The sequence below is a fragment of the Canis lupus genome, chromosome 9 (genome assembly GCF_048164855.1).
Source record: "Canis lupus baileyi chromosome 9, mCanLup2.hap1, whole genome shotgun sequence".
NCBI lineage: Eukaryota > Metazoa > Chordata > Mammalia > Carnivora > Canidae > Canis > Canis lupus.
Genome location: NC_132846.1, coordinates 48,044,533 through 48,070,464, shown reverse-complemented (window position 1 = coordinate 48,070,464; position 25,932 = coordinate 48,044,533). Strand labels below are relative to the sequence as shown.

The following is a 25,932-nucleotide window of genomic DNA, read 5'->3' as shown; positions in this document are numbered from 1 at the left end:
GCCAAGCCTCCCAGCCTGGCTCTGCTGTGGCCCCAGGCCCAAGACCCAGGCCCTGACTCCCTCCCCACCCTGCCCCAGCCCCATCAGACAGAGGCCTCACCTCTCCCCAGGGCTCTGCACTCCAGGCTGCACAGCGCTGCAGGTTGCAGGCCCGCGTGGTGGGGGGCTTTCCCGGCAGGCCTGCACACTCTGCCTCCTCCGCGGCCTCCTGGACGCCGGCCCCATCAGATGAGATGCAGTAGACAGAGCGGGACTGGGAGCCACCACCACAGGAGGCCGAGCAGGGCAACCAGGGCCCCATCTTCCAGCTGGAAGGGAGCAGGAATCCGGTAAGGCTGGCCCAGCAGCAGGGGCCAGAGTCCAGGCCCAAGGGAGCACCAGCTGTCACACACAGGAGTGGACTGGGGATCCCCCCAGCCCGGCCCATCCTATCATCTGGGCCTGTACAAGTGGGGGGCAGAAAGCCCTGCACAGAAGGCCAGGCCCCATGCTCTGCTTGCCATCTCTCACCACCAAGCACTGGTCCCTACGATACAGATCCTGGCTGTGCCCCTCTTAGCTTTTCTGTCCTCACCTGTGTTCTCCTTCTCATCAGCGGCCCTGGCACCCCCAGCCAGACACCACTGCCTGTGTGTCTGACCTTAGTTGGGGTTATCTCCCAGAGGGACCATGCTCCCCACATGTGGTGTGGCCCTGCCCAGCCCTGATGCACAAAGACAGGAGGAAAGGCCAGTCCCAACTGCACCGTGCAAAAGCCAAGCCCACCACCATCCTGCAAGGCCAGAAGCCACCAGGGCCATGAGGGCGGAAGGGTTGCTCCAGCCCTGCAGGGAGCCTGCAGATTACCTGTTCCTGCATGCACGCTGGGCCCCAGCAAGATGCCACACTCTGGGCCGGTGCAGGTAAGAGGTCCTTCGTGCATGAACAAAGGCATTGCTGATGCCCACAGGCCCTCTGACCCAATCCCTGGCCCATTTCTTGGCATCTGTCGAGCCAAGTCCCCTGCTGGCTCGGAGAGGGCCTCCAGTAGCTTCCCCCACTCTCCCGCCACCAGCCTGGACATTCTGGGCACTGCTCGGGCACACATGGGTGGACAGGACAGCCCTGGATCTCGTGCTCATGTCCCCTCCCACTGCTTCCTCCAGTCACGGTTGCCTCCTCCTCACTCCAGCCACATCTGTAGGGAGCCCTGGACACCCAACTGTTTGCTCAACACTTAAAGTGCTTAGAGCCCCAACTGCCTTCCCATCCAAGTGCTTGGGCCCCACCATGCGTGGAGGGGGCTGGCAAGGGCCTCACCGCTTGGTCTGCGGGCAGGGGTGAGTGCTGCAGGGGCGGCGGTCAGCCGGCCGCAGCTGGGGCTGGCACATGTGGTCAGGGTAGACCTCGTCGTCAGTGGTGCAGAACACTGCGCGGGACTGGTGACCTGCAGAGGCCCAGCCGCCGAGGGCAGGTGGGCAGTCAGCATTCACCAAATGCATTCTCTGGGCTGGGCACCACTCTGCACACCCCCCAAGTGTCGTCGTGATTAAATCAGCCTCAAATGACCCCCTCCCGGATTAGGTGCCATCATCACCCCCAATTCACAGATGAGGAGACAGGCTGGAGAGGTGCTATCTGCGATGATGGAGCCCTGCTCTGACACCGGGTCATCTGCTTAGGGCCGGGCCTCCGCGGAGAGGCCGCCCCCTTGGGGAAGCCTCCTCTGGTGCCCTTAGCTTGGGAGGGTGTTGGGGGCCCTTCCCGGAGTCCCCCGCCCTGGGTCTCACGTGCCCGGCTGCCCTCACCTCCGCCGCACTCAGCGCTGCAGTCACTCCACGAGCCGTGGCTCCAGCGGAAGCCGGGCCGGGGGCTGCCCAGGGGCAGGTGGTACTCGAAGCGCACGCCGGGGTTGGCCTCCTGGCTGAGGAGCTGTGGGCCGGGGGTCCTCGCTGAGGCCTGCCCTCCCAGGGTGCCCCTCCTCCGCCCCCACTGCCCGCCAGCGCCTCACCTCGACGACCAGGGGCTCGGAGGTGGGGCCGCGAGCCAGGAGCCGCTCTGGCGCCAGGTCCCCCTCGGCCCCGCGCTCATAGCGCAGGACGGTGCTGGCCGCGGGCAGGGCCCAGGCGCCCCCGATGGTCCAGTGCCCGTTGAGGTAGTAATCGCCCAGGACGTTCTTCACCGCTGCGCAGGGGTGAGCCGCTCGGTCAGCTGGGCGGGAGGGGAGCCCGCAGCCCTGCCGCAGCCCAGAGTGGCCCCGACCGACCGCACTCACCTAGGAAATTCCTGCTGGCGGCCACCTCCTCCACGCGGATGCTGGTGGCCCCCATGGGAATGATGAGGATCTGGTTGTAGCCTGGGGTGGGGTTGGGGGTGGGGGGCAAAGAGACTCTAGGACCACCCAGGTCCCTGGCAGCCCAGATGGGCTCAGGGACCTGCAAGCAGGACATGGGCAGGCCGAGCTGCTCCAGGGAAGAGCCCTCCAGATGGGGGAAGCAGCTTTACAAAGGTGGGGAGGGGGGGCAGGCTGGGGTACCTGGTAGGGGACAGCTGGGGACAGAGGGAAGGGTTGAGGAGGGGCATCCAGCCGACATTACGCTGGGTGAGTGAGCAGAGGTCCTTACTAGCCTGAGCCTACAGGCACACGTGAAAGGCTCCAGCCTCCACCCTGAGCGACCTGAGTGCCCCATCAGATCCCCCTCAGTGTTTCGAGGCTGACTCAGCTGGAACGGAAGACAGGCAAGGAAGGGACAGGCAACAGACCCTCATCCACTGCCTGCAGATCCCCAGAGGACCCTCACCTCTGCTGAGGTCATTGGAATCAAAGGTGCCCGTGACAGGGTAGCAGGTGGTACCATCACCCCCACACTGCAGACACTTGTCCTCCTCCTTTGATGAGTCTAGGTTGTGGTCACAGCCCACGACCTACCAGGCAGGGACGAGGAGGAGATGAAAGACACCAGAGGGAGTCACAGACACACCGGGATTCGAACCCTGGTTGATGGTCAGGTCAGGGAGGGGCAGTCGCTATTCGCCAGCCATCGAAGCTGAGTGAACACTGGATCTGGCCTGTGGCTGACAATCTACATTTTCTGCCAGCTTAGCACCCATCTCCCCTTTTCTGGAAATGATGCCTCATTTTTCTTTGGGGGCCACCTCTCTCCCAGTTTGGATAGAGCACCCCAACAGTGGGTGTTGGCAAATCAGTGGATTCTATACCTTGCTCAAAGAGAGTGTGGGCCATGGGAAGCCCTCAGCCAAGACAAATCAAAGGCAATCCCAGGTCACTGGAACTCCTGGGAAGAGGGTGCCCTTGCCAGCCAGAGCTTGGACCTGCTGGTGGCCATCTGCACACCTCACAGGACCCCAGTGCTGATCCAGAGGAGAATAAAGCCAAGAGGCAAGGAGACATTTCCAGCACCTGCAGCCAGCCAGCCCATCCCTCCATGGCATTTTCCTCTCCACCCCCTTGTCAGTTTTAGTTCAGTTTCTGTCACTTGCCACCCAGAGGGTTGCTCCTATTGTGGTGCCAGTTTTCAAAGAGCAAAGGTAAGAAGGTCACATGGCATCTGTGGGCCGGGGGTCCTCGCTGAGGCCTGCCCTCCCAGGGTGCCCCTCCTCTGGCGCCCCCACTGCCCGCCAGCGCCTCACCTCGACGACCAGGGGCTCAGAGTTGGGGCCGCGAGCCAGGAGCCGCTCTGGCGCCAGGTCCCCCTCGGCCCCGCGCTCATAGCAAAGACACTCTTTGCTCAATGCAAAGACACCTAAAAGCTGGTCGTCAGAGGACATCAACCTCATGAAAGCCACTGGCCCTGCTGGTGCAGGGCAGGCAGACATCCCCAGACCAGCCCCCCAGGTGGGCAGTGGATACGGGGCCACAACTCACCCGGCAGCTGCCATCCACACAGACGTCCCGTTTGCCAGGCTCACAGGGTGTCCCGTCCACGACGGCCTCCCTGTGCTTGTAGTAGAAGTTCTCCCCCTTGGGAATGCAGTTCAGTTCACACCTGTTCGGGGCTGAGGCAGACAAAGGAGAATGCTGAGATCCCAAGCAAGCTCAGGTCCCATCCTGGGAACAGTGAGGCAGGGCCCAGAAGCACACAAATGGTGGAGAAAGCATCCTTGCATTGGCTCCCCCAAGTGGCTCAGAATCCCAACCCAGCCCTGAAGGAAGCAAAGTTCACAAAAATGATGCCTCTCGGGGGATCAGTGGAAGAAAAATTCCAAAATGAGGAAAAAGCTAGCTGCTTGGAGAGGTCTAGCTCAGCCTTATAATAAGCCTATGTGTTAACAATAAGCTCCTCGGGATCCCTGGGTGGTGCAGCCGTTTAGCGCCTGTCTTTGGCCCAGGGCGTGATCCTGGAGACCCGGGATCGAATCCCACGTCGGACTCCCGGTGCGTGGAGCCTGCTTCTCCTTCTGCCTATGTCTCTGCCTCTCTCTCTCTCTCTCTCTCTGTGACTATCATAAATAAATAAAAATTAAAAAAAAAAACAATAAGCTCCTCTATGTCAGTTATTAACAGAAAATTACGCACATTGACTATGCCGTAAAGTACGGAGACTACACAATAACGTGGGAGGCCACGCAATGCAGAATGGTACTACATAATAATTACAAACATGTAAGCATATATATATAGAGAAAATAATGTGGAAAGGGCTAGAATGCAATGCTGGACCAAATCCTATGAAAGGTGTGGGGTCAAGGTCATTTAGAGGTTTTAATTTTTATAGCCATCTAAATACTATATACACGTTGTTTAAGCGACCAAAAGTGCTAATAGGAAGGCAATCTCTACCACAGAGAAGGCAGCCCTCCGTGACCCTTTCCTGTGTGTCCTGGTTTTTCTATATAGATATATTTAGGGCACCTGGGTGGCCGTTGAGCATCTGACTCTTGATTTCACTTCAGGTCGTGATCTCGGGTTTGGGGATCAAGCTCAGTTTTGCTCCACGCTGGGCATGGAGTCTGCTTGGGATTCTCTCTCTCCCTCTCCCCCTGCCCCTGCTTGTGAGCTTACGCATTCCCAAATAATCTTTTTTTAAAAAATCTATGGATATATTTAAATTATCCAGGAGGAACAATGAATGCCAACAGGCTCCCTTGGGGCCACGCTTCTAGCCAAGACCCTCTTCCCCATCCAGTAACACACACAGGATATAAATGTTCAGTGATTTGGAATCCAAAGTGCCATAACCTCCAGGAGTCATTTGCAATGAGCAGCGACCACTAATACTCAGAAGAATTACCCTAAGGGATCTTCTGACTCATCTAAAATGTTCTAATTTTATACCCATGTTTTTTTCTTAAACTATATTGCTCTAAAAATGAATCACCCTCCTCAAAGCTACTCAGAGCAAGCCCTTGGGCCCCAGAGATCCTGAGTAAATGGGCTCCCACTATACTAAGCCCCTTGCAGCCCCGACCTGCAGTTGGCCCAAACTTGGACCCCACCTGACCAGCGCCCCCCCACCCCCTGGCCTCTGCGCATCCTGAGGACCTCTGTGCACCATGAGGAATGCTCCCAGAGCAGGCCAAACAAAGCAGGCTCCAAATGGCACAGACATGGCCTAGTAGCTATGTTTGAAAATGTGTAGAGGGAAATAAAGGATGGAAAGACCTCAAAATGACTCCCTCTCTCTCCCCGCTGTGTTCGAAGAGCACCGGCTGGGAGTCCTGTGAGTTTTTAAAATGTATTGACAGAGCATCCGTAACACGGGGGTAAACACTGTGTAATGGAAAATCAATGCACAGAAGAGATCCCGAACATGGGGGTGGGGGGCGCGATGGCTCAGCCCAGGACCACGCAGGTGCAGCGGCTGGGGTGCGGGCGCTGGGGACCTCCACCTACCTCCGTAGTAGGGCAGCCACTTGTACCGCCTTCCCTGGAAGTCCTGGCTGTCCAGCTGGGAGCACTGCTCCGCCCGGAAGTCCCTGGCACCCTCGGGGCAGCTCTGCGGGGGGCCGGCGGGGGAGAGAGGAACAGATGGGGCCTCCGTGGGGGTCCGCCCTCCCCACTGCGCCTGGGGAGGTCTGTCCCGTCCCCAACAACCGCTCCCCGCTCACCCCAGCGGCTCAGGACAGGGCCGTGGGCCCCTAGGGCTCCCGAATGCCCCCTGCAGGGGCGCGGGGCTGTTTGGGGGGAAGCTGTCACTGTGGGTGGGAGGCGAGGAAGGGGCTTCCCGCAGCGCAGGCCATGCACCAGTGAGAGGGCGCCCCGGGGACTGGGAGGTCAGCCAGATGGGGGGTCCCAGAAGCTGGCGTCCCCACTCCTGTGGGCTTTACCTCGGTGTGGCAAGAGCGGTGGCTCCGGGTGGGGCCCACGCAGTTGGAGCCCCCATCTCTCCTGAGGATGAGAGCACGGAGGAGCCCCGAGGCCAGAGGACCAACACCCCCGCCTCCTCCCCTCCTCCCGGGCTCTCCCGCAGGCCACGCCGGGCAGACGAGGGGCGCCCACACACGCGGCCACTCGGGGAGCGACAGTGAGCCCCGTGTTTAGACTTTATGCTAGACTCGGAAGTCTATCCCGGAGTTCCTCTAACTCGGGGCTACCCTGCTCTTACAGCACATTTCCAGAGAAAACCCAAATTCTGCCTTTGGAGATAAAATAAGATGTAGTATATACCCACCTGGTGAGGTCACTGTGCATTTACGGAGTATATGGGCCTGGAGTAATAGCTCCTGTCTCTTCCTCCGCACACGAGGTTCTCAGGGATAGGGAGTTATACCCACTCACAGGCAAAGGGTCCCCCCACCTTGTGTTGTGCCCCACACCCCTCTGGCACCTATCAGAGTACACAGCACCTCTTAGGTGCTTGATACTTCACTTAAAGTGGGAGGCGTCTATACACAACAAAGAAGCCAAAGGGAGAGAAACAGCACAGGTTAAGAATTGAAGCTTGTTGGGCAGCCCCAGTGGCTCAGGGGTTTAGCGCCGCCTTCGGCCCAGGGGGTGATCCTGGAGACCTGGGATCGAGTCCCGCATCGGCCTCCCTGCATGGAGCCTGCTTCTCCCTCTGCCTGTGTCTCTCATGAATAAATAAATAAAATCTTAAAAAGAAAAAAAAAAAAGAATTGAAGATGGTTCATTCACCAAGAATTTAGGGCACCTGCCACATGCCAGACACAGCGTTCGGAACTAGAGACTCAGGGGAGGGTGGAGCACACACGGCTCTAACCCCCTGAAATCAGGCTGATTGTTGGAATAAGTGTAGTGGGAACCGACGTGACTTCAAATTCTCCATCCAACCTGCTCCCGCAACAAAACCTATTGTTTGGTGGGGCCCGGCCAGGTCCACGCGGGTGACACCAGGACCAGCTGACTCCCGGGCAGCCTGCCCCCTGTCCTCTCCTAACAAGCCACCCGTCCAGCCCTCCTACCTCCGGGAGTAGCAGGGGCGCTCCCGGAAGCTGATGCCCCCTCCGCAGGTCCGGCTGCAGGGGCTCCAGGTACCCCAGGGGCCCCAGGTGTCACTTTGCCGCCTCACCTTGGGAGCCTGGAGGAAAAGACACGCTCAGAAGTGTGAGTCTGCACTCAGTCCCCTCGGGCTCACCGGAGGGTTCCTGCCGAGAGATGGTCCCCTGCCTCACCTTGGGAGCCTGTGAGTCTCTCTCCCAGGCACCCCAAACACTCACAGAACGAGCCAGCTTCCCCCCCCACAAGGAGCTGCGAGCCTTTACCAACCCGCCCTTGCTTCCCAAGAGGCAGATGGCCACTCTCCGCAGGAGGGAGGGACGCAGCCCCCCAGATCCGAGGGCCATGCCCCCCTCCACACGGTCTCTCCCAGAAAAGAAAGTACATTTGGCTGCAGCCCCAGGAAGCACAGGCACGTCTTGTTTCCCCCTAATTACCCCAACCACGAGCCCCTGGTGTGTAGCCAGAATGAGCCTGTCCTGTCCGCCCTCCGCTGGCTTGTCCTCACCTGCTCCAGCGGCTCTTAGCACCCAGCCTCTCCCCCTGTGACTCGCTCCCGCCCCCCCCCCACAAGGTACCTCAGAGACCCTCTTTCCTGCTGTGCTGTTCCCAAAACTGCCCTGTGCAGGGGTGGGTGTGAGAGCGTGGGAACCAAGGCAGAGGAAGCCACCCCTGACCAGCCTGGGGTTGGCAGGTGGCGACTGGGCATGCTGGCCAGGCGGCATCTCCACTCTTCTTCTCCCAAACCCCTGTCAGCACTGAGAAGGGCCGAGAAGCACTTGGGGATACCCCCCCCCAGAGCCCCAAACGAGAGGCAGTTGAGCTGTGTGGGCACAGTGGAGGGCACAGGAGAGCTCACCGCCCCACCTGAGCCCACAGGCGGTGCGGAGGGGGAGGCAGGAAAGGTTATTCAGGTGTTTCTAAGGCAGAAAGCACCTACCAGGACCCAGGGTGTTGTGTACACCTGGACTCATTTCACCTGCACAGTTAAAGGGACTCTAAGGTCTGATTCGTTTATGGCCATGCAGCAGTTAGAGGGTGGCTCTGGGTTTCATCCTGGGGTCCTGACGCTGGCAGCCCCTCCACCTAAGTGGTGGCCTTCATCAGGGAAAGCCTGTGCCAAGGACGACGGGGGCGGGTGGTGGCAGAGGTGACTGTGGGAAGTGATGGAGAGGACGTGAAAGGAGGGCTCTGGCCCACCTACCCCTCTGACTGTGGCCAGTGCTGGGTCAATGCGGCTTTGGAGGAGCACCCACTGGCCACCACTGGCGTCCACCTCTGCCCGCCCCTGCCAGGAGGCCCTTCTCATCCTTGACTAACACTCCACAGTGGTGGCATTTCCCTTCCCTTCCCCAAGGACCGCCTGCCTCGCGGAGGGGTGGGCAGAGCTGTGGGGCTCCCCCTGCGAAGAGCTCTCCAGGGGCAGGATGGGACCTGGCTGCTTCTGTGCTCTCTACCCTGTCAGTGCCAGGAGAAGCTTGACCGGAGCAGCATCCAGGACAAAGCCCACCTCTGTGGACCCTCCCCTCCACAGAGGTGGGTCCCGCCTTCTAGAAGATTTCTTATATAACCTCAGGATCCAGGTTTGCTTTCCGGGGAGCCCCGTCCTTTGGGCCCCGGTAACAAAACAGCTAGTCTGATCACTAGTTGGCTCCTGCATCCACGCTCTAAGTTTGCGCTATATGGTAGCCGTTAGCTACAGGTGGCTGTTGAGGTTAATTCAAATCAAATCAAATCAAACACTTCATCCTTCCGTTGCACTGGCCACGTTTCATGTGCTCAGTGGCCACAGGACCAAGTGTCTACCTTACCGGACAGCACACTTTTGGAACATTCTTTACCATCTCAGAAAGTCCTACCGGCTGTCCCTGCTCCATCTAGAGCTAAGCCCCCAGGGGGAGGGGAACCACTAAGCACAGTAAGCTGAGAGGCAGCTCAATTCGGTCGAGGGCAGATGATAGGATGGGCCTCTAACCCTGCACCTTGGCTGGTGCCAGCACCACCCCTTCCCCTTCCTTCCACTTTGGAAGAGCGCCCTGGATTGGAGGGTAGCATTAGGGTGCACCCAGCACCTTCTGAAGGAGGAGGGCGCTGGGAAGTTGCACGCTGCGCCCTGCAGCGGGGAGGGCCTCTCTGGACACCTGGGACTGGCCCTCTTCAAGGTTCCACCCCGTTTTGAAAGAGCTGAGCTGGGTTCCCCACCAGCTGCCCCGCGCAGGCCTTGGCCGCAGGACGCGGCCGCCCCGCCGGGAGAGGGGGGAGAGGGGGCTCCAGGCTGCGGCGGGGCGGCTCCCCCCTCGTCCCAAGCCCCAGGGCGCCCTCCCCGCAGAGGCCTGGGTTGGGGCGAGCCTCTCCCGCTCCCCAGCTGGGGCCCCGGGGGCCGGGCAGGGCCGCACTCACCGAGGCCCCGGGCGCGGGCGCCAGCAGCAGGGGCGCGAGCAGCAGCAGCAGCCGCATCTCCGCCTGCGGGAGACGCCGGGGTTGGAGCGGGCGCCGCGGGGCCGGGCTCGGGCCCGCAGGTGACCCGGGAGCCGCGGAGGGACGACAGGGTGTGTGTGTGTGTGTGTGTGTGTGTGTGTGTGTGTGTGTGTGTGTGGCCTCAGGTGCGCCCGGGCCGTCGCACTCACGTGGGGGGCCGAAGGCCTGTCTACTACTGGCTTCTGCGAGTTCAAGACCCTCTTTCAATAGTTCAAAGGGTAAAAAAAAAGGGGGGGGGCAATTAAAAAATACCCGTTGCTGGAAGACAAGTTCAGAATCAAAGCAATGAGTCTCACGGTTTTAATTTAGCAAGAGAATTTCTTTTTTAAAAAGCCATTACACCAGTTGTTTTAAAGACTTAATATAATTTTTTAAAAGAAACCCTCCAGGGGATCCCTGGGTGGCGCAGCGGTTTGGCGCCTGCCTTTGGCCCAGGGCGCGATCCTGGAGACCCGGGATCGAATCCCACGTCGGGCTCCCGGTGCATGGAGCCTGCTTCTCCCTCTGCCTGTGTCTCTGCCTCTCTCTCTCTCTCACTGTGTGCCTATCATAAATAAAAAAAAAAAAAAAAAAAAAAAAGAAACCCTCCAAAGATGCTTTCAAAAAAGCCAGTTGTATCCTGCTTTAAACCCAAGCCAGCATTTCTCTCCACAAGAAAAGCTCCACGGGTAGGTTCTGTCACCAGTGTGCCTGTGGTGCTGTGGGAGTATGCAGGGTGTGTGTGTGTGTGTGTGTGTGAATACGCAGTGTGCTGTCTGGGTGTGCAGGCTGTGTGTGACTATGCAGGAGTGCAGTGTGTGCCCATGTCCAAGGTACTGTGTGTTGGTGTGTGTGTAAACTCTGTGTGCAGTGTGGTGTGCATATGTGAGGAGTGTGTGCGTCTGTGCACAGTATGTGTGCATGTGTGTACATGTCAGTGTACTGGAGAATGACATAAGCAATATGCTCCTTCAGTACGAAACATTAAACAAGTATTGACTTGCACATTTAAATCTGATAATCCATAATTCTACCAATGTCCTAAACTTTTTGAAGTACGATGTGACTTCATTTTGCAAGGGCGAAACTGCATGCACAAGCCAGGTTCAGCAAAACTTAACCTGGCACATTTGGCGACCTACATGCTTCGTTAATTTAGCACAGACAGTGATTCCTTTAGTCATTGTTGTCACAGTCACATCAGAGGCTCCCGGGGCTAGCAGGCGCGGGGGGGGGGCTGCTTCTGCTCCCCACTCGCCACCACCCCGAGCGACCTGGCTCTGCGCCCACAGCTCCCGCAACAGCAGCGTGCGGCAGGGGCAGGGGCAGGGGCAGGGGCAGGGGCAGGGGCAGGGGCAGGGGCAGGCCCGCGTCGCTCAGCGAACCCGGTCCTGGGGCTGAGGACCCGCCGAGCGACCAGGGACGCTTCTCTGCCGGCGGCCGCCTGGGGCGCAGGTGAGCGCCCGGCGGGGGGGGGGGGGGGCGGAGGAGCGGCGGCGGCAGAGACTTCGCCTGCAACCGCCACCCCCTGCTCCGCGCTGCTCCGGTTACCCTAGATCGAGCCCCGCGCTGCCGCCCCGAGGTCCCAAATGCCCTATTTCAGTTCACTTGGGAGAGAAGCAGAAACAAAGCAGCGTCCGACTGCAGGGCCAGCCCTGGGTCCTGCCCCCCCTCCTCGGCGGGGTTCCCCCAGCTGCCCGGGGGCAGGGCCCGCCGCGCCCCGGCCGCCCCGACTCAGGAGGCGGCCCCGCGAGGGTCGCGAGGAGGCGCCCGCCGCCCGCCCTCCGGCCGCCCCCTCCCGCCGACAGGTGCGCTTCCCACGCCGGCGCGGGGCCACCCAGCAGGTGCGCGCCCCGGGGCACCCGGGGGGGCGCTGGGTCTCGGGAGCCCGTGCCTGGACGGGGCAGGGTCGGGGGGGCGCGGGGCGAGCGGCGACCCGGCGGACGGGGCGGGGCGGGGCGGGGTCCCCTCCGGGCTGCCCCCTCCCGGCCCGCGCAGCCCCTGCCGCCGGGTCCCTGTGCTGCGCTCGCCTACCTGTCCCGGGGCGCGCGGCCCGCCTGCGGCTCCGCCGGTGCCCGCCCTGGGAATGGGAGGTGGGCCTGGCGGCGCGGCCCGCCCGCGGAGGTTGGACTTGTCTCCCCGCCGCGGGCTGCCTCCTCCCCGCCCCGTCTCCCCCCACCCCAGCCCTGCGGACTCCCATCCGCAGCCCCGGGGGAGCGGCCCGCGCGGTGACGGGGCCGCGTCCCCTTGGGTCTGTGCGGGGCTTGGCGTGCCCTCCATCCTGGGTTTCCCCTCTGGGGCGGGCACCAGCCACCACCCCGTCCCTCTCCCTCTGTGCCGAGCCACCCATCTGTGCATCATCCCCCCCTCCACGCCCATCGTACCTACAGCACACCCCTGTGTCCAGCCATCTGCTCCTCTTCCACCCCTGAATTCTATACAGGGAGACCTCACTTTATCCTGCCTCCTTGGGGTTGTGTTAGAATTTGGGGGGGGGGGGTGTGATTTGCTATATTCCACTTTGCAAATAATTTTGCATTTTTTACAAAATGAAGGTTTGTGGCAACCCTGCCTGGAGCAAGCCGGTGGACACCCATTTTTCCAAACTGCTCTTGTCCACTCGGTGTCTGTGTGTCATGTATTGGTAACTCTTGCAATATTTCAAAATGTTTCATTATTTTCTGTTTGTTATGGTGATCCCGGGTTATGATGCCCTGAAAGCTCAGATGATGACTAGCATTTTTCAGCAATAAAGTATTTTTTAGTTAGAAAAATTGGTTTTTTAGCAACACCTGCCTGGCTCAGTGGGTAGAGCATGGGACTCTTGATCTCATTGGTTGTGAGCTCAAGCCCCACTTTGGGCATACAGTTTACTTTATTTTTAAGGTTTTATTTATTTATTCATGAGACACACACACACACAGAGGCAGAGACACAGGCAGAGGGAGAAGCAGGCTCCCTGTGGGGAGCCCGATGTGGGACTCGATCCTGGGACTCCAGGATCACACCCTGAGCAGAAGGCAGGTGCTTAACCACTGAGCCACGCAGGCGTCCCATACAGTTTACTTCTTAAAAATTGTTTTTCTAGGGATCCCTGGGTGGCGCAGCAGTTTGGTGCCTGCCTTTGGCCCAGGGTGCAATCCTGGAGACCCAGGATCAAATCCCATGTCGGGCTCCCGGTGCATGGAGCCTGCTTCTCCCTCTGCCTGTGTCTCTGCCTCTCTCTCTCTGTGTGTGACTATCATAAATAAATAAAATAAAAAAAAAATTGTTTTTCTAGACATGCTATCGCACCCTTAATAGACTACGGGATAATGTAAACTAAGGTTCATATACACTAGGAAACCAAAATTTATTTGACTCACTTTATTAGGACATTCACTTTATCGCAGTGGTTTGGAACTGAACCTGCAGTATCTCCAAGGTAGCCTGCACTTGAGCCAGAGCTGAGTTTCTCCACACATACACTGCTGTTTCCTACCCTTCTAGCCAGCTTTTTCCTACTGCCGAGAATGCACCCTGGAAGCCCACTCTACCTTGCAAACTCCTACTCATCCCTCAAGGCCCTGGCCAAATGTCACCTCCTCTAGAAGAGGTCCTCACACCATAGCAGGCAGAGTTGGTGCCCACCCTGCTTCCGAGGTCTCTGTCCCTATCTGCTCTGGTTTCCGGTGTGTCTATGCACCTGTGGGAATCTGAGTCTCTCTGACTCCGCTGTAAGCAGAGGATGAAGCTTGCCTCACCATCACCTGTGCCCAGGGCACTTGTTGGGATCAAGGTAGGCGCTCGATAACTGTGGTAAATTTAGTTTCCTTTCCTAGTTGTCCTTTTTGTCAACAAAGGCACTTCTTGCCTGCCATCGCTTTTGTGAAACTGAAAATCACCTACCCCCAGGAAAATAGCATTGGCCCTGGGCCACGTGGGAGGTGGGGAGGTCGCTAGGCTGGTGCGGTTCAATCCTCACCCTCTCAGACCTCCAGGCCTTTGCTTACCCTGACCACTCTGGTCAATTCCTCCCGGACCTCCACTGAGGCAGAGAAAAGTCACCAGTGAGAAGCTCACCCCTTGTTCAGATCCCCCCACCCCACTTCCTAGCCAGGTCCTGTGGGCCATTCCTCTAGGCTGTCACTGATGTTCAGACCAAATGCTTACTGAAACATTAGCATTTTGAATCTGTCCCACTTCTTACCCATCAGTGAAGAGAGAGAGAAGCAGCAGCAGCTGTGTAGCAAGGGCCCCTGGGGACTGGTGTGAATTCTTAGGCAAAGATAAAGCTTGGCAGAGACAAGAGAGTGGAATTAGCCAAAGCCTGTCTAGAAAAGGAAAATAGTTCCTTCCATCAGCCAGGAATTTTCTGAGCTTGGTCAAAGGTCCCCATCCAGGAGGAGGAAGCTGCTTCTCCTGCTGTGGGGGGTGGATAGCTGAGGCACCTTCCTTCCTGTCCTGTTCCTGTTTTTCCTCCAGGATCCCCTCTCAGACACCCGGGCCATGATTTCTTACTCCCCGCCCTGCCCCCACCCAGAGCAGGGGTGGGGCAGGGAGGCAGAGCCCACACACAGTGCTGCAGCCCCGGACCCACCAGCAAGGCCCAAGCAGTTACTGGCTTGGGCAAGAAGTTCCCAACAAGCCTCAAGTTCTGCTGCCCCAGAGACGTGCTGAGTACGGTGCCCAGCACACAACTGTCCACCAAAAACTGGTGTGCACAAATGGTGCACATACCATTTAGAAAGAAGATTCCAGGGGAAAGGGGGAGACCTTCCCCCTCCGCACTGGCCTGACACCCCCCATGCTCCCTTCCACCTGGGGGGCTGAGTGGCCCAGGGTGGCAGAAGGAGTGCAGCCCTCGGAGGCAGACACCCCTAGACTGGGAACCCGTCCTGCTTCTTGTAGTGTGATTTTAGGAAAGTCGTGTCACCTTAAGCCTCAACGTGCTCACCTGAGCCCCACGCAGAGGGTGGGGGGGGGGAGTAGGTGGCTTCCATAAAGCGCCTACTAAGTGCTTGGCAAAAGTTAGTTCCTTCTGCCCCACACTCCCTCTGCCTGTGCCCTGGATTTCTTACATCCAGATCATCTCTGCAAATTGCAGATCCAGGGACACAACCTAGAAATCAGTGGCCGGATCTTTTTGTAAGGCTGAGGGGGGATGGAACCCTGGAGAGAAAAGGGAGAAGGCAAAACCCCAAGAGCCTCAGGGTTCCCAGGATTCGCCACTTCCAGGAAGCCTTCCATTATGCCTCCTCTGTGCTCCCGGGGCGGGGGGCGGGGGAGTTGCACTTTGGAACTACGATAGGGATACATTTGTCTCTCTTTCTCCCTCTAAATTGTGGACATTGCAAGGTCAGGGATATGGGTTTTTTTTCCCTTCTTTGTACATGCATCAGAGGTTTGTGGCAGCCCTGAAGGTGTCCCTCAAGAGAGCATGGTGTAGGGAGCAGGGCTGGTGACAGCTTCCAGTGACCACACATCCGGTCTCCATCACATTCTGAAGGCCACCCCGCTTCCTGCTCCCACCTGCTTGTCTTCGCAGCGCTTCCCCTCACAGAGCTCTTGCACATCTCAGCTGATCTGCCACGCAGGGTTCCTGGTTGCAATCCACAGAAAAAGATGCAGTTCACGTAAACAGAAAATTTGCTTGGGGTAAGGACATCGAGCGCTCATGGAATTGACAGGAAGGCTAGAGGGTCAGGCACAGACAAGGGCCGGAGTCCCTGCCAAGGTCATAGATCATGGCCCAGGAATGGTTCTGGTAGGACTGTCCTGCTGGACACTGGACTACTGCCACCACCTCTTTCAGGTCACACTAACCCATATCGCCCCCGGATAAAGCCCTGAATGGCCCTTGTAGACGCCAACCCCAACAGGAGCATGCCTGCGCCCTGACCACCAAGACCTAAGAAACAAAAATTGGCAGGTTCCCCAGATGGGAACCTCGTTCAGAGGCTGGGCTACCCCCTATCCCCACCCCCCCAGAAAACAGATGTCTGCCACCTCCCTGCAGCACTGATCACGTGGTATTTGTTGAGCTTAGAGGATGCTGCTTCTCTTCCTCCCTTTCTGATGGTTGTTTATTCATTCCTTGAACATTTGAGGGCCTGCTCTGCCAGAAGCTGGGGACAGACCTGGCCGGTGGTGCTAAACATTTACCAACCAGCTCTCTGGAGGAGATTAAGAGCATTTATCAATGCCCATGGTGTAAATCCTCCATGGCTGTTTTCAAGCTACCAAGGCACAAACCACAGAGCAGAAGCCGTGGCCTCCAACGCACAGGCTGTCCTGCCCTTGGAGCCTTCACATCCTGGGGGCGGCGTGGCATTGCAGCATGTGGCCGGGGAAGTCTTACGGCCCAATAGCCGGGAGCGCCACTGTGCCACAGCCCGCTGGGAACCCAAAAGGAAAGAGAACCCTTCACATGGGAGGACCCCGCCATTTCTCTCCACCTGCCCTTCACCCTCCCACCCGTATAGCGTCTCCCTCGGCAAGAGTCCCAGCGGGGGTGCGGGGGGACTCGCACAGCTAAGTGCTCCTTACCTGTCTGCCCGCCCCTCGAGCCCGCTTCCAGGTCCCCCGCTAATCTGTTGTCCTCCCCCTCTTACTGCCACATCCGAGTCAGGACCTTGAAACAACCAAGCCAGACCATGAGAGTGAGAGTCCAGTGCTCAGTATGTCTGGCAGCTGCCGCCCTAAGGATGCCACCTGGCCTTTGGAGGGGAGTTTTAACCCCAAAGCTGGGACAGAGATATAACTCCCCGGCCCTCCCTGCAGACACGAGGGCCATCCAGAGAGAAAGAATACGTCCTGGGGGACACCTGGTGGCTCAGTGGTTGAGCATCTGCCTTTGGCTCAGGGCCTGATCCCAGGGTCCCGGGATGGAGTCCTGTATCGCCCTCCCATGGAGCCTGCTTCTCCCTCTGCCTGTGTCTCTGCCTCTCTCTCTGTGTCTCTCATGAATAAATAAATAATTTTTTTTTTTTAAAGAATAAGTCCTGGGATGTCCTTCAGTGACATCAGGTCTGACACCTGCCCCATCTTCAACCCAGATCCTGGGACAAGTCACCAGTAGGGACGGGGAGACCATTTGCAGAAACCAGTTGAGGCAGGAGACCAGTCAGGACAGCAGCAACACAGGGGAGAAGGGGGCTTTCCAGAAAACCTGCCCTGTTTTGGTTTCCCCTCAGCAGCTCCAGCCTCAGAGATTTTATCCCTTTCCTTCTACACAGGAACACACACACACACACACACACACAAACACACACCTATAAGGAGGGGCTACAGTATCCTCTGCAGAAACTAACCCCATGAGCTTCTGAAGACTAAGGGAACAGATGTGAGGAGCCCACCCTCGCCCACACTCTGCCTCCCAAGGGGGAGAAGGATTTGAGGCCCAGGCCCCTACAAAGGTCAGTATGGGATGTGGGACCAGCCCAGGCGGGTCCCCCTCAGCACAGGGTGGGTGCCCCAGCATCCAGAGTACACTTGGCATCCTGCAGCTGATTGCCAGCAGCCTTGGGGTCTCCATCAACAGTGACAGAGACAGGGCAAGTCCTCCTTCCCTCCGTGCAGCCCCTGCATCTCTGGCCTAGCATCTCCTGCTCTGTTGCTGCTATTGCTGGGGGGCTGCCAGGGAGGCACCTGATTGGGACCCCCACGGGGCCAGTTGCAGTTGCCAGGGCTTTTGGGTCCCTTCTTCTCCTTCTTTCTCCTTCTCCATCTTCTTCCTTTTAAGATTTTACTTATTTGAGAGAGAAAGAGAGCACATGCGTGTGTTTGAGTGTGAGCACAAGCAGGGGTAGTGGCAGGCAGAGACAGAGGGAGAAGCAGGCTCTCCACAGAGCAGGGAGTCCTTTGTGGACTCGATTGATTCCAGGACCCTGAGATCACAACCTGAGCCCAAGGCGGTCGCTTAACTGACTGAGCCACCCAGGTGCCCGGGTCCTTTCTTCCAGGTCTCTCTCCACCACACTCCCAGGGCACTGCTTTTCTCCTTGCTGCTCCAACCTCTGTATTTGGAGAACTCTCAGCCTGGAAACTGAGAAGTGTCTGTGCTTTGTGCCACAGGCCTAGAAACATTACCCAGAAACTCAAGAGGATCAGTACCTCTCAATTCAGAAATAGACTTCCCAACACTCAAGTTAAATGAAGAAGGAAATTCTACTAATTTTGTGGGTAGGTTAGGAGCCTAACTTTGGTAATTTGTGGACCTGTTATCCTGACCCTTATCTTTGAGTAAAACACCACTTAAAGATTTATAGACATAAGACTGGGTCTAAGCTTTTTATTTTTTTTAGATTTTTAAAATTATTCATGAGAGACATGGAGAGAGAGAGTCAGACACAGGCAGAGGGAGAAGCAGGCTCCCTGTGGGGAAGCCTGATGCAGGACTCCATCCCAGGACCCAGGGACTATGCCTGGAGCCAAAGGCAGACGCTCAACCACTAAGCCACCCAAGCATCCCTAAGCTTTTTATTTTTATAGATTTTATTATTTTAAAAAATATTTTATTTATTCATGAGAGACACAGAGAGAGGAGAGAGAAGCAGAGACACAGGCAGAGGGAGAAGCAGGCTCCATGCAAGGAGCCCGATGTGGGACTCGATTCCGGGACTCCAGGACAGGCCCTGGGCTGAAGGCGGCGCTAAACTGCTGAGCCACCTGGGCTGCCCTATTTTTATAGATTTTATATAACTATAATCCTATATCTAGGTCCCAATTCCTTATCAGGAACTCTTAGGACCAAATGTGTTTCAGGATTGAGCATTTTTCAGCTTTTAGAAGTTACTAAACTGCCTCCAGAATAGTCTGGAAGCCCTCTTTAATCAAAACTAACCAAATGGGGATCCCTGGGTGCCTCAGCAGTTTAGTGCATGCCATTGGCCCAGGGCATGATCCTGGAGTTCTGGAATCGAGTCCCACATCGGGCTCCCTGTATGGAACCTGCTTCTCCCTCTGCCTGTGTCTCTGCCTTTCTCTCTCTCTTTGTGTCTCTCATAAATAAATTAAAAATAAAAAAAAAACAAAAACTAACCAACAGAAAACAACAACAAAACCAGCAAAATATACGAATATTGACCAAAACAGGCTAAACTGAGACTCTAAATAGCCTGACATTTGTTCAGGCCAGGTCTTCTCCCAAACTCAGAAGAAACCTTTCAGGTTTCCAAGCCTTCTGAATTTCATAATCGCAAATAAGGGATTGTAAATCCATAAAAATTAAACAGGACATAACTACAAATGGGGTTACACAGTAATACTGACGGGGGTGATGGCTGCTAGTGGCCTGCTGAACTCCATCGTGGTGGGGCTGTGAAGGTGGGCGCATGGGAGACGGTGGGGTGGGAGGAGGTGTGAGCTGGTGCGGTCCGCAGGTCTGGGTTGGAGTCTCTACTCACTGGCTGGGACACGTCTGGCAAGTTAACCTTCCTGCAGAGCAGTTTCTTCATTTTTCTTTTTTTTTTTTTAAGATTTTATTTATTTATTCATGAGAGGCAGACACACAGAGAGAGAGGCAGAGACACAGGCAGAGGGAGAAGCAGGCTCCACGCAGGGAGCCCGACGCGGGACTCGATCCCGGGACCCCAGGATCACACCCTGGGCCGAATGCAGGCGCCAAACCACTGAGCCACCACAGAGGGATCCCGGTTTCTTCACTTTTAAAAGGAAGACAATGGACTCATGTAAATAAAAATAAGTGCTAATATGGAAAATTCTCAAGGATCAATAGCCCCAGGGGCTGAGAACAAAGGAGGGCAGCAGAGAGCTCAGGGTGGTGTGTGCCACACGCACACGCACACGCGCAAGCACACACACACTCACGCGTGTGCGCGCTCGTGCAGGCTCTCAAGCACAGGCCTCCACTCAGCACGGACCGTGAAGCCCAGCTGTGACGCGGCTGCACGGCAACCAGAGTGGGGAAGGAAGTACTCCTCAAAGTGGGGTGTGTGGTCTGTGGACACTGAAAGACACTGAATACCCACAGCACACCTTTGGGGGACATCCACTTTGAGGCTGGGAGTATGTTGTGTTGAGGTGAAATAGATTTCGAAATGGTTTAGGATGGTGGTGTAGTTATTTTTAGATTAAAACAAACCTACGATAACATGGACGAACCCTGGGAACATTGTGCTGAGAGAAATAAGCCAGACGTGAAAAGACATATACTGCGTGATTCCACTGAGGAGAGGTCCCCGGGGTGGTCCAGTTCACGAGGCCGTCGGGGTGCCGGGGAGGCGGCGGGGCGGCAGTCCTGGGGATCCGGGCTGCCGAGGGCCGCACAGCCTTGGGGGTGTTGAATACCACCGAACTGTACACTTAATGATTCACATGGAAATTTTCTTTTAATTTTTATTTATTTATCTATTCATGAGAGACACACAACGAGAGGCAGAGACACAGGCAGAGGGAGAAGCAGGCTCCCCGCAGGCTGTGGGATGGCGCCCAGCCAAGGCAGAAGCTCAACCACGGAGCCACCCAGGCATCCCCACATGGTAATTTCTGTGTAGACTTTGCCAGAATAAAATGACAAAATACCTTGTGAGATACAATTAAATTTTTTGTCTTTCTTTTTTTTCAACTCCAGACATTTCTGCCTGGGGCAGCCACTATGGGCCAGGTCTTGTTGAGCTTTAGTTAGAAAACCTGAGGAACGTCGTCAGTCAGACTCCGCATTTACAGAGGACAAAACGGAGGCCCGGAGAGGTGACCCAGTTTGACAGAAACAGATCTCCAGCGAGCCTCTGTCCTGGAGGCAGGAGGCCGGGGCTCTGGGCCCATTGCCCTCTCCCGCTTCCTAGTGGGTGAGTCTGCGGCTGTGACTGGTTGTCTCAAAGCTTCCACTTTCTCACGGGTGGGACGAGGATGACCTAGGACCCTGGTGTCGGAGGCGCACTGATAGTAAGCGCTCCGTGGAAGTGGTTTAATGGGGCATTTAATGGGGCAAGTAGTTGTCTCAGGGCTTTTCTTGGTTAAAGGAGGGTTAAGTACAAGTATTAAGAACTGTTCCTTTATCCCTTCCACATTCCACGTGGTGACATTGACCCAGGACAAACCCATATATTTCTCAATGTCACAAGTGTGCCCTAGGGGAAGAATCCTGTTTGGATTCAACTCTGACCACCTGTTTATAAATAGGGGCTCTCTTAAGCAGATAAGGCCAACTGGCCTCCCCCAGCACAGCCTTGTAAGTAAGGGCAAAACTGGTAAATGTTTGCTCTCATTTAAAACATGTTCCCCCACACGCAGCCTGTTTATGTCATCATGCATGGAAATCCCCTCCTGTGGACCCCTAATCCACCCATGACATCGCTCACTCCCAGGAGGCCTAGGATGGGGCGGTGAGCGCACACACCCAGCTCCCCACCCGTGGCCAGCTGGTCCCCACTCCCCTAGAGAGTGGAGGGGGGGCCTGGAGGCCAGCTGGGAGGGACACCCACGGCCACCCCAACCCCTGCTCAGAGGCGTCTGGGTCAACAAGACCTCTTCTGTGCAGGGGCTGTGGGAGCCGCAGGAGGGTGGGACCCCAGGACTGCAGGGACGCGGGAGGAGGGCACCGGCCCAGCAGGACAGGGAACCCTGGGCTAGTGGGGCGCGGCTGCGGAAACAGCTGGGCCGGCCGGGGCGTGTGGGGAGGGGGTGATGGGGAGACTCCAGCCCCAGGGGCGGGGCGGGGGCCCTGTGCGGGCAGCCAGGCCTCACCCTCCTCCTCTTCGGCCCCACCCGCAGGAGGCTGGGGCGCTGCCAGGGGAGGAGGAGGAGGGCCTTGCTAGCAGCCAGGACGGTGGGCAGGGAGCCCGGATCCCCGCCCTGCTCCCCCCAGACCTCCAACGGGCACCGGCTTCTCAGGGTCAGACCACCTGCCTCCCCTCACAAAACTGTTTACCAGTGCCTTTGACCTAAAAATGAAAATCAATTCATACCACAATTATCATAAGCTTGGAGGGCCTCGGTGAGTCACATCTCTAATGACCAAAGTTGCATAATCACTTGCAACAAGTCTGTGGATTACCTCATCAATTTATGTACAGCACAAGAGGGAAGGAGGAAAGTCTGGTCCTTGCCGGCTAAAAGGAGTCCCTCAAGGATGACTTGCTACATGTACACAGGGGCAAGGGGGAAGGCCCTGGTCCCTAGGCCTCCCTCCAGGGCCTGCTCCGGGGTCACTGCCAGGGGCCCACCTGACCACAAAGGAGTGCCCTGGCTTAGAGGACAGAATCCTGGGTTGCCAGAGCTAAAGGGGCTATGCCATCAATAGCATGTTCACCTGAGGCCTGGCTGCTCGGTGGGGTTCCGTTACCAAACATTCATGGAACTCCCCCTTCTGAATGGCCAGTAGAGCAACCGGGCATTAGGGTCACCACTGTGACAAAATAGGAAGTCTGGCCCTTCTCTCCCCAGCAGCCCTGGAAAGCACAGACAGCAAGAGGTGAGTGCAGGCTGAGATCACCCAGCATAGAAGAGCCTGTCCCCTTCCACGGACACTTAACAGGCCTCAAGCCTGATGATGTTTTTTAACTGATGACCTTCTGGCTGGGTTACTCCAGAGAAGACCCCTGAGTTAGGAGGGAAAGGGGTGGAGGAACAGTGGGAAACCCACTAGGGCAGAAGGATGGCAGAGAGGTCATTTTGTTCGAGAGAAAAAAATTCTTTTTAAAAGATTCTATATTTATGAGAGACACAGAGAGGCAGAGACATAGAGGGAAAAGCAGGCTCCCTGCAGGGAACCAGAGTCCCTGAGGTAGGACTCGGTCCCAGGACCCCAGGACCAGGACCTGAGCCAACGGCAGACACTCAACCACTGAGCCACCCTGGTGCCCCTGTCTGAGAAAATCTTAAGAAATCATACATTTGCAGCTCTCTGGTCATGCAAGTAAAACCCAGTCACCTCACTAAACAAGCCTAATGCTATTTTATGGCATATGTAGGTAAATCCAATTAGTAAACAGAAAACCAAATTACTGCCTAATGACTTACAGCACTTGGTGGACAAAATCTTTGAAAATCCAGATGCAGGATAAAGTCCCCCAAATCTCTCCTCAGTCCCTCTCCATATTTGAGAGACTACTCTGTGACCATCACCGTGATAGCCCTATTCTGAGGGGATGCGCCAGCTCTTAAAGAACTCACTTAAATTCAGGTATTTAAACGTAGTATAAATATAGTGATCTAGTGTTATTTCAACTTCAGATCTTCCTTGTACACATCGCCGAGTTTAGTGGCTCTTGGCTAGGTCGGCTACCCAAGAAAACTAATCACAATCTGAATCTTACCCGCAGTCCACCTCGAGGTATGCTATGGGTAGAGGGGTAACAAAATCCTTTCTTCTTTTGCATGAGGAATTGACCTTGGGCTACTACATAATTAAAACTATTGTAGTTCTGGGGAAAAAGGGGATAACGATGGCAGGAAGAGTATGTCACCCCTGGGGCTGACATAGTCCGTTAAGCATCTCCCTTGGGCTCAGGTCATGATCTCCGGATTCTGGTCCCACACTGGGCTCCCTGCTCAGTGGGGAGTCTGCTTCCCCTTCTCCTGTACGTGCTCTCTCTTTCCTGCTGTCTCTCAAATAAATGAAATCTTAAAAAGGGGGGGGTATGTTACCCCTTTCCTAAGAATTAGGACTCCACTGAGATGCCTGGCTGGCTCAGTCAGTAGAGTGTGCAACTTTTGATCTCAGGGGTTGTGAGTTTGAGCCCCGTGTTGGGTGTAGAGACTACTTAAAAATAAATCCTAAAAAAAAAAAAAAAAAGAATTAGGACTCCAACAAACTTGGTTTGAGGTTCCTCCATCTCTCCCCTTTAGAGGGTGTGGCATTCGAGGCACAGAAGAGCCAGCCCCTGTAGGAGAATCAATGTTGGCCAAGATTATGAGGTCCCTGTGCTAAAAGGCCCCTGTAGTAGGTCAGATCACATCCTCCATGGGTTCTACAAGTCACTTAATGAAGAAAGTATATTCTCAGTAAATATGGCAACAGATTTAGTTAGCTAATTGGATTTTCCTCTGGATAAATCATCATTTTAATTCAAAAACCAATTGTCCTTGGGGTCTCTCCTTCGTTTTTGGTGTATATCCTTTGTCTTCATGCCAATTCAGATTCTTCCTTTTTCTCAAACTTTTTTCCAACTTTGTTTCTAGAAATATTCTGATCTTAAAACATGTCATGTGGCTCTGCACTCCCATTCAAATGATGTAATGAGTCAAGTCATCATACTTGCTGGTACTCATGTATGTTGTCATTTTACTTTTAACCAGATCCTAAGCTATTGGTAGGCAAGGATCCCCCCACCACATACACATACAGAGCACACAAAGGAATACCTCCCCAGAGGAGATGGTTGGGTTACAGAAGACTCTGGTACTTACCAAGTGATACCAGAATCCAACCTCATTATTCTTGCTTCTCAACCCTGCTTGAGGAGTCTTCATTCTCATTAAGAACACCATTATCAGGATGCCGGTGCATGGAGCCTGGTTCTCCCTCTGCCTGTCTCTCATGAATAAATAAAAATAAAACAAAAACTAAAAAAAAAAAAAAAGCAAAACCCACCATTGTCAACGCCCCTAAAAATCAGAAACCCCTCCCAGCTGATGAGGACAAATCATATTTCTGTGGCAGACTCTAGTGACACTGCCTATAAGATTCGTAAAAGCAAATGATGCCTGTGAATCCCAAGGAGGGAATGAACACCTTTCCTCTTCTTGGTGTTCTTAGCCAATGTACCCAGTAATGTATCTCTTACATGCTCCTTTTTTTGTTGTTGTTGTTTTTTTTAATTTTTATTTATTTATGATAGTCACAGAGAGAGAGAGAGAGAGAGACAGAGACATAGGCAGAAGGAGAAGCAGGCTCCATGCACTGGGAGCCCGATGTGGGATTCGATCCCGGGTCTCCAGGATCGCGCCCTGGGCCAAAGGCAGGGGCCAAACCGCTGCGCCACCCAGGGATCCCACATGCTCTTTTTGAAGACAATAGCTAACTTTGGTTTTCCTGCCACAATCTCTTTTTTTTTTTTTTTTTTTTTTATGATAGTCACACAGAGAGAGAGAGAGAGGCAGAGGGAGAAGCAGGCTCCATGCACCGGGAGCCCGACGCGGGATTCAATCCTGGGTGTCCAGGATCGTGCCCTGGGCCAAAGGCAGGCGCTAAACCGCTGCGCCACCCAGGGATCCCCCCCCCTTTTTTTTTTAAGATTTTATTTATTTGAGAAAGAGAGAGAACACAAGTGGGGGCGGGGGGGAGCAGAGGAAGAGGGAAAGGCAGATTCCCCACTGAACAGGGAGCTTGAGCAGGGCTTAATCCCAGGACCCTGAGACCAGCACCTGATCTGAAGGCAGATGCTTAACTGACTCAGCCACCCAGGTGCCCTGCCACCATCTTATTTCTGATCAATAATTCCCAATATTTTATGTGCTACTCAATGTTTAGAAACAAAAGGTTTTGGAGAGTTTTAGGCAAGTGGCAGGGCTATCAATAAAACAAGTGTTGCTTTTTTTCACTGATGTGACCTACATCATTTGTTTTTGTTTTTGTTTCTTTTTTAAGTAAGCTCTACACCCAACATGGGGCTTGAATTCACAATCCTATCAAGGGTTGCATGCTCTACAGCCAGACGTTGTTGAAGATATTTTTGTGATTTTTTTAAACTACCCCCCCCCGCCCCACTTTTTGTATATGTAATGATGAAACACGCTCTGATGGTTGAACAAGGAAGTAGAAAGAAAGACCTTACTTTCTGAGTGGAGGATCTCCTCCTTTGTGGAAAAGTAGATCAAGACTGTTATCAAAAGTTGGTCTGTGTTATTGCACCTGACTTTAGGATCCAAAAAGAACTTTTTTTTTTTGCCACTTTGTGCCTTTCCTTCTGGAATTGTAAGTTGAGAACACAATGCGAGTACCTGTTTACACTGTGATGTGGATACTGTTACAGAGAACACACCAGAGCCTTTCTCCCTGTTAAACAAATCATGCTCCTGTGAATGTATGTGGAGAAACCCCTGTAGTTTTACCTGCTGATGCTCTCTTGTTGGAGAATAAGTTTCGGATTTTTTTCCTCCCCCACCAAAAATAAGGGGTTTGCATGCTCTATTAA

At 55.3% G+C, this 25,932-nt stretch overlaps 1 protein-coding gene across 13 annotated transcripts in view; it reads right to left on the bottom strand.

Annotated features, from left to right (window-relative positions):
* Positions 1 to 11,932, bottom strand: part of PAPLN (papilin, proteoglycan like sulfated glycoprotein) — a 34,765-nt gene extending 22,833 nt beyond the window's left edge. For 2 of the 13 annotated variants that reach the window (XM_072839191.1, XM_072839194.1), the window contains exons 1-12: positions 7,573 to 7,887; positions 7,363 to 7,478; positions 6,268 to 6,328; positions 5,834 to 5,936; positions 3,866 to 3,996; positions 2,781 to 2,904; positions 2,255 to 2,335; positions 1,991 to 2,163; positions 1,788 to 1,911; positions 1,300 to 1,426; positions 847 to 912; positions 101 to 308 (exon numbers count right to left, since the gene is read on the bottom strand). In XM_072839191.1, coding sequence (XP_072695292.1) covers positions 101 to 308; positions 847 to 912; positions 1,300 to 1,426; positions 1,788 to 1,911; positions 1,991 to 2,163; positions 2,255 to 2,335; positions 2,781 to 2,904; positions 3,866 to 3,996; positions 5,834 to 5,936; positions 6,268 to 6,328; positions 7,363 to 7,478; positions 7,573 to 7,743 — 1,485 coding nt within the window. In that variant the 5' untranslated portion in view covers positions 7,744 to 7,887. The other 11 variants (XM_072839195.1, XR_012036884.1, XM_072839199.1 and 8 more) reach the window with 11 other exon arrangements.
* Positions 11,933 to 25,932: the final 14,000 nt, after the last annotated feature.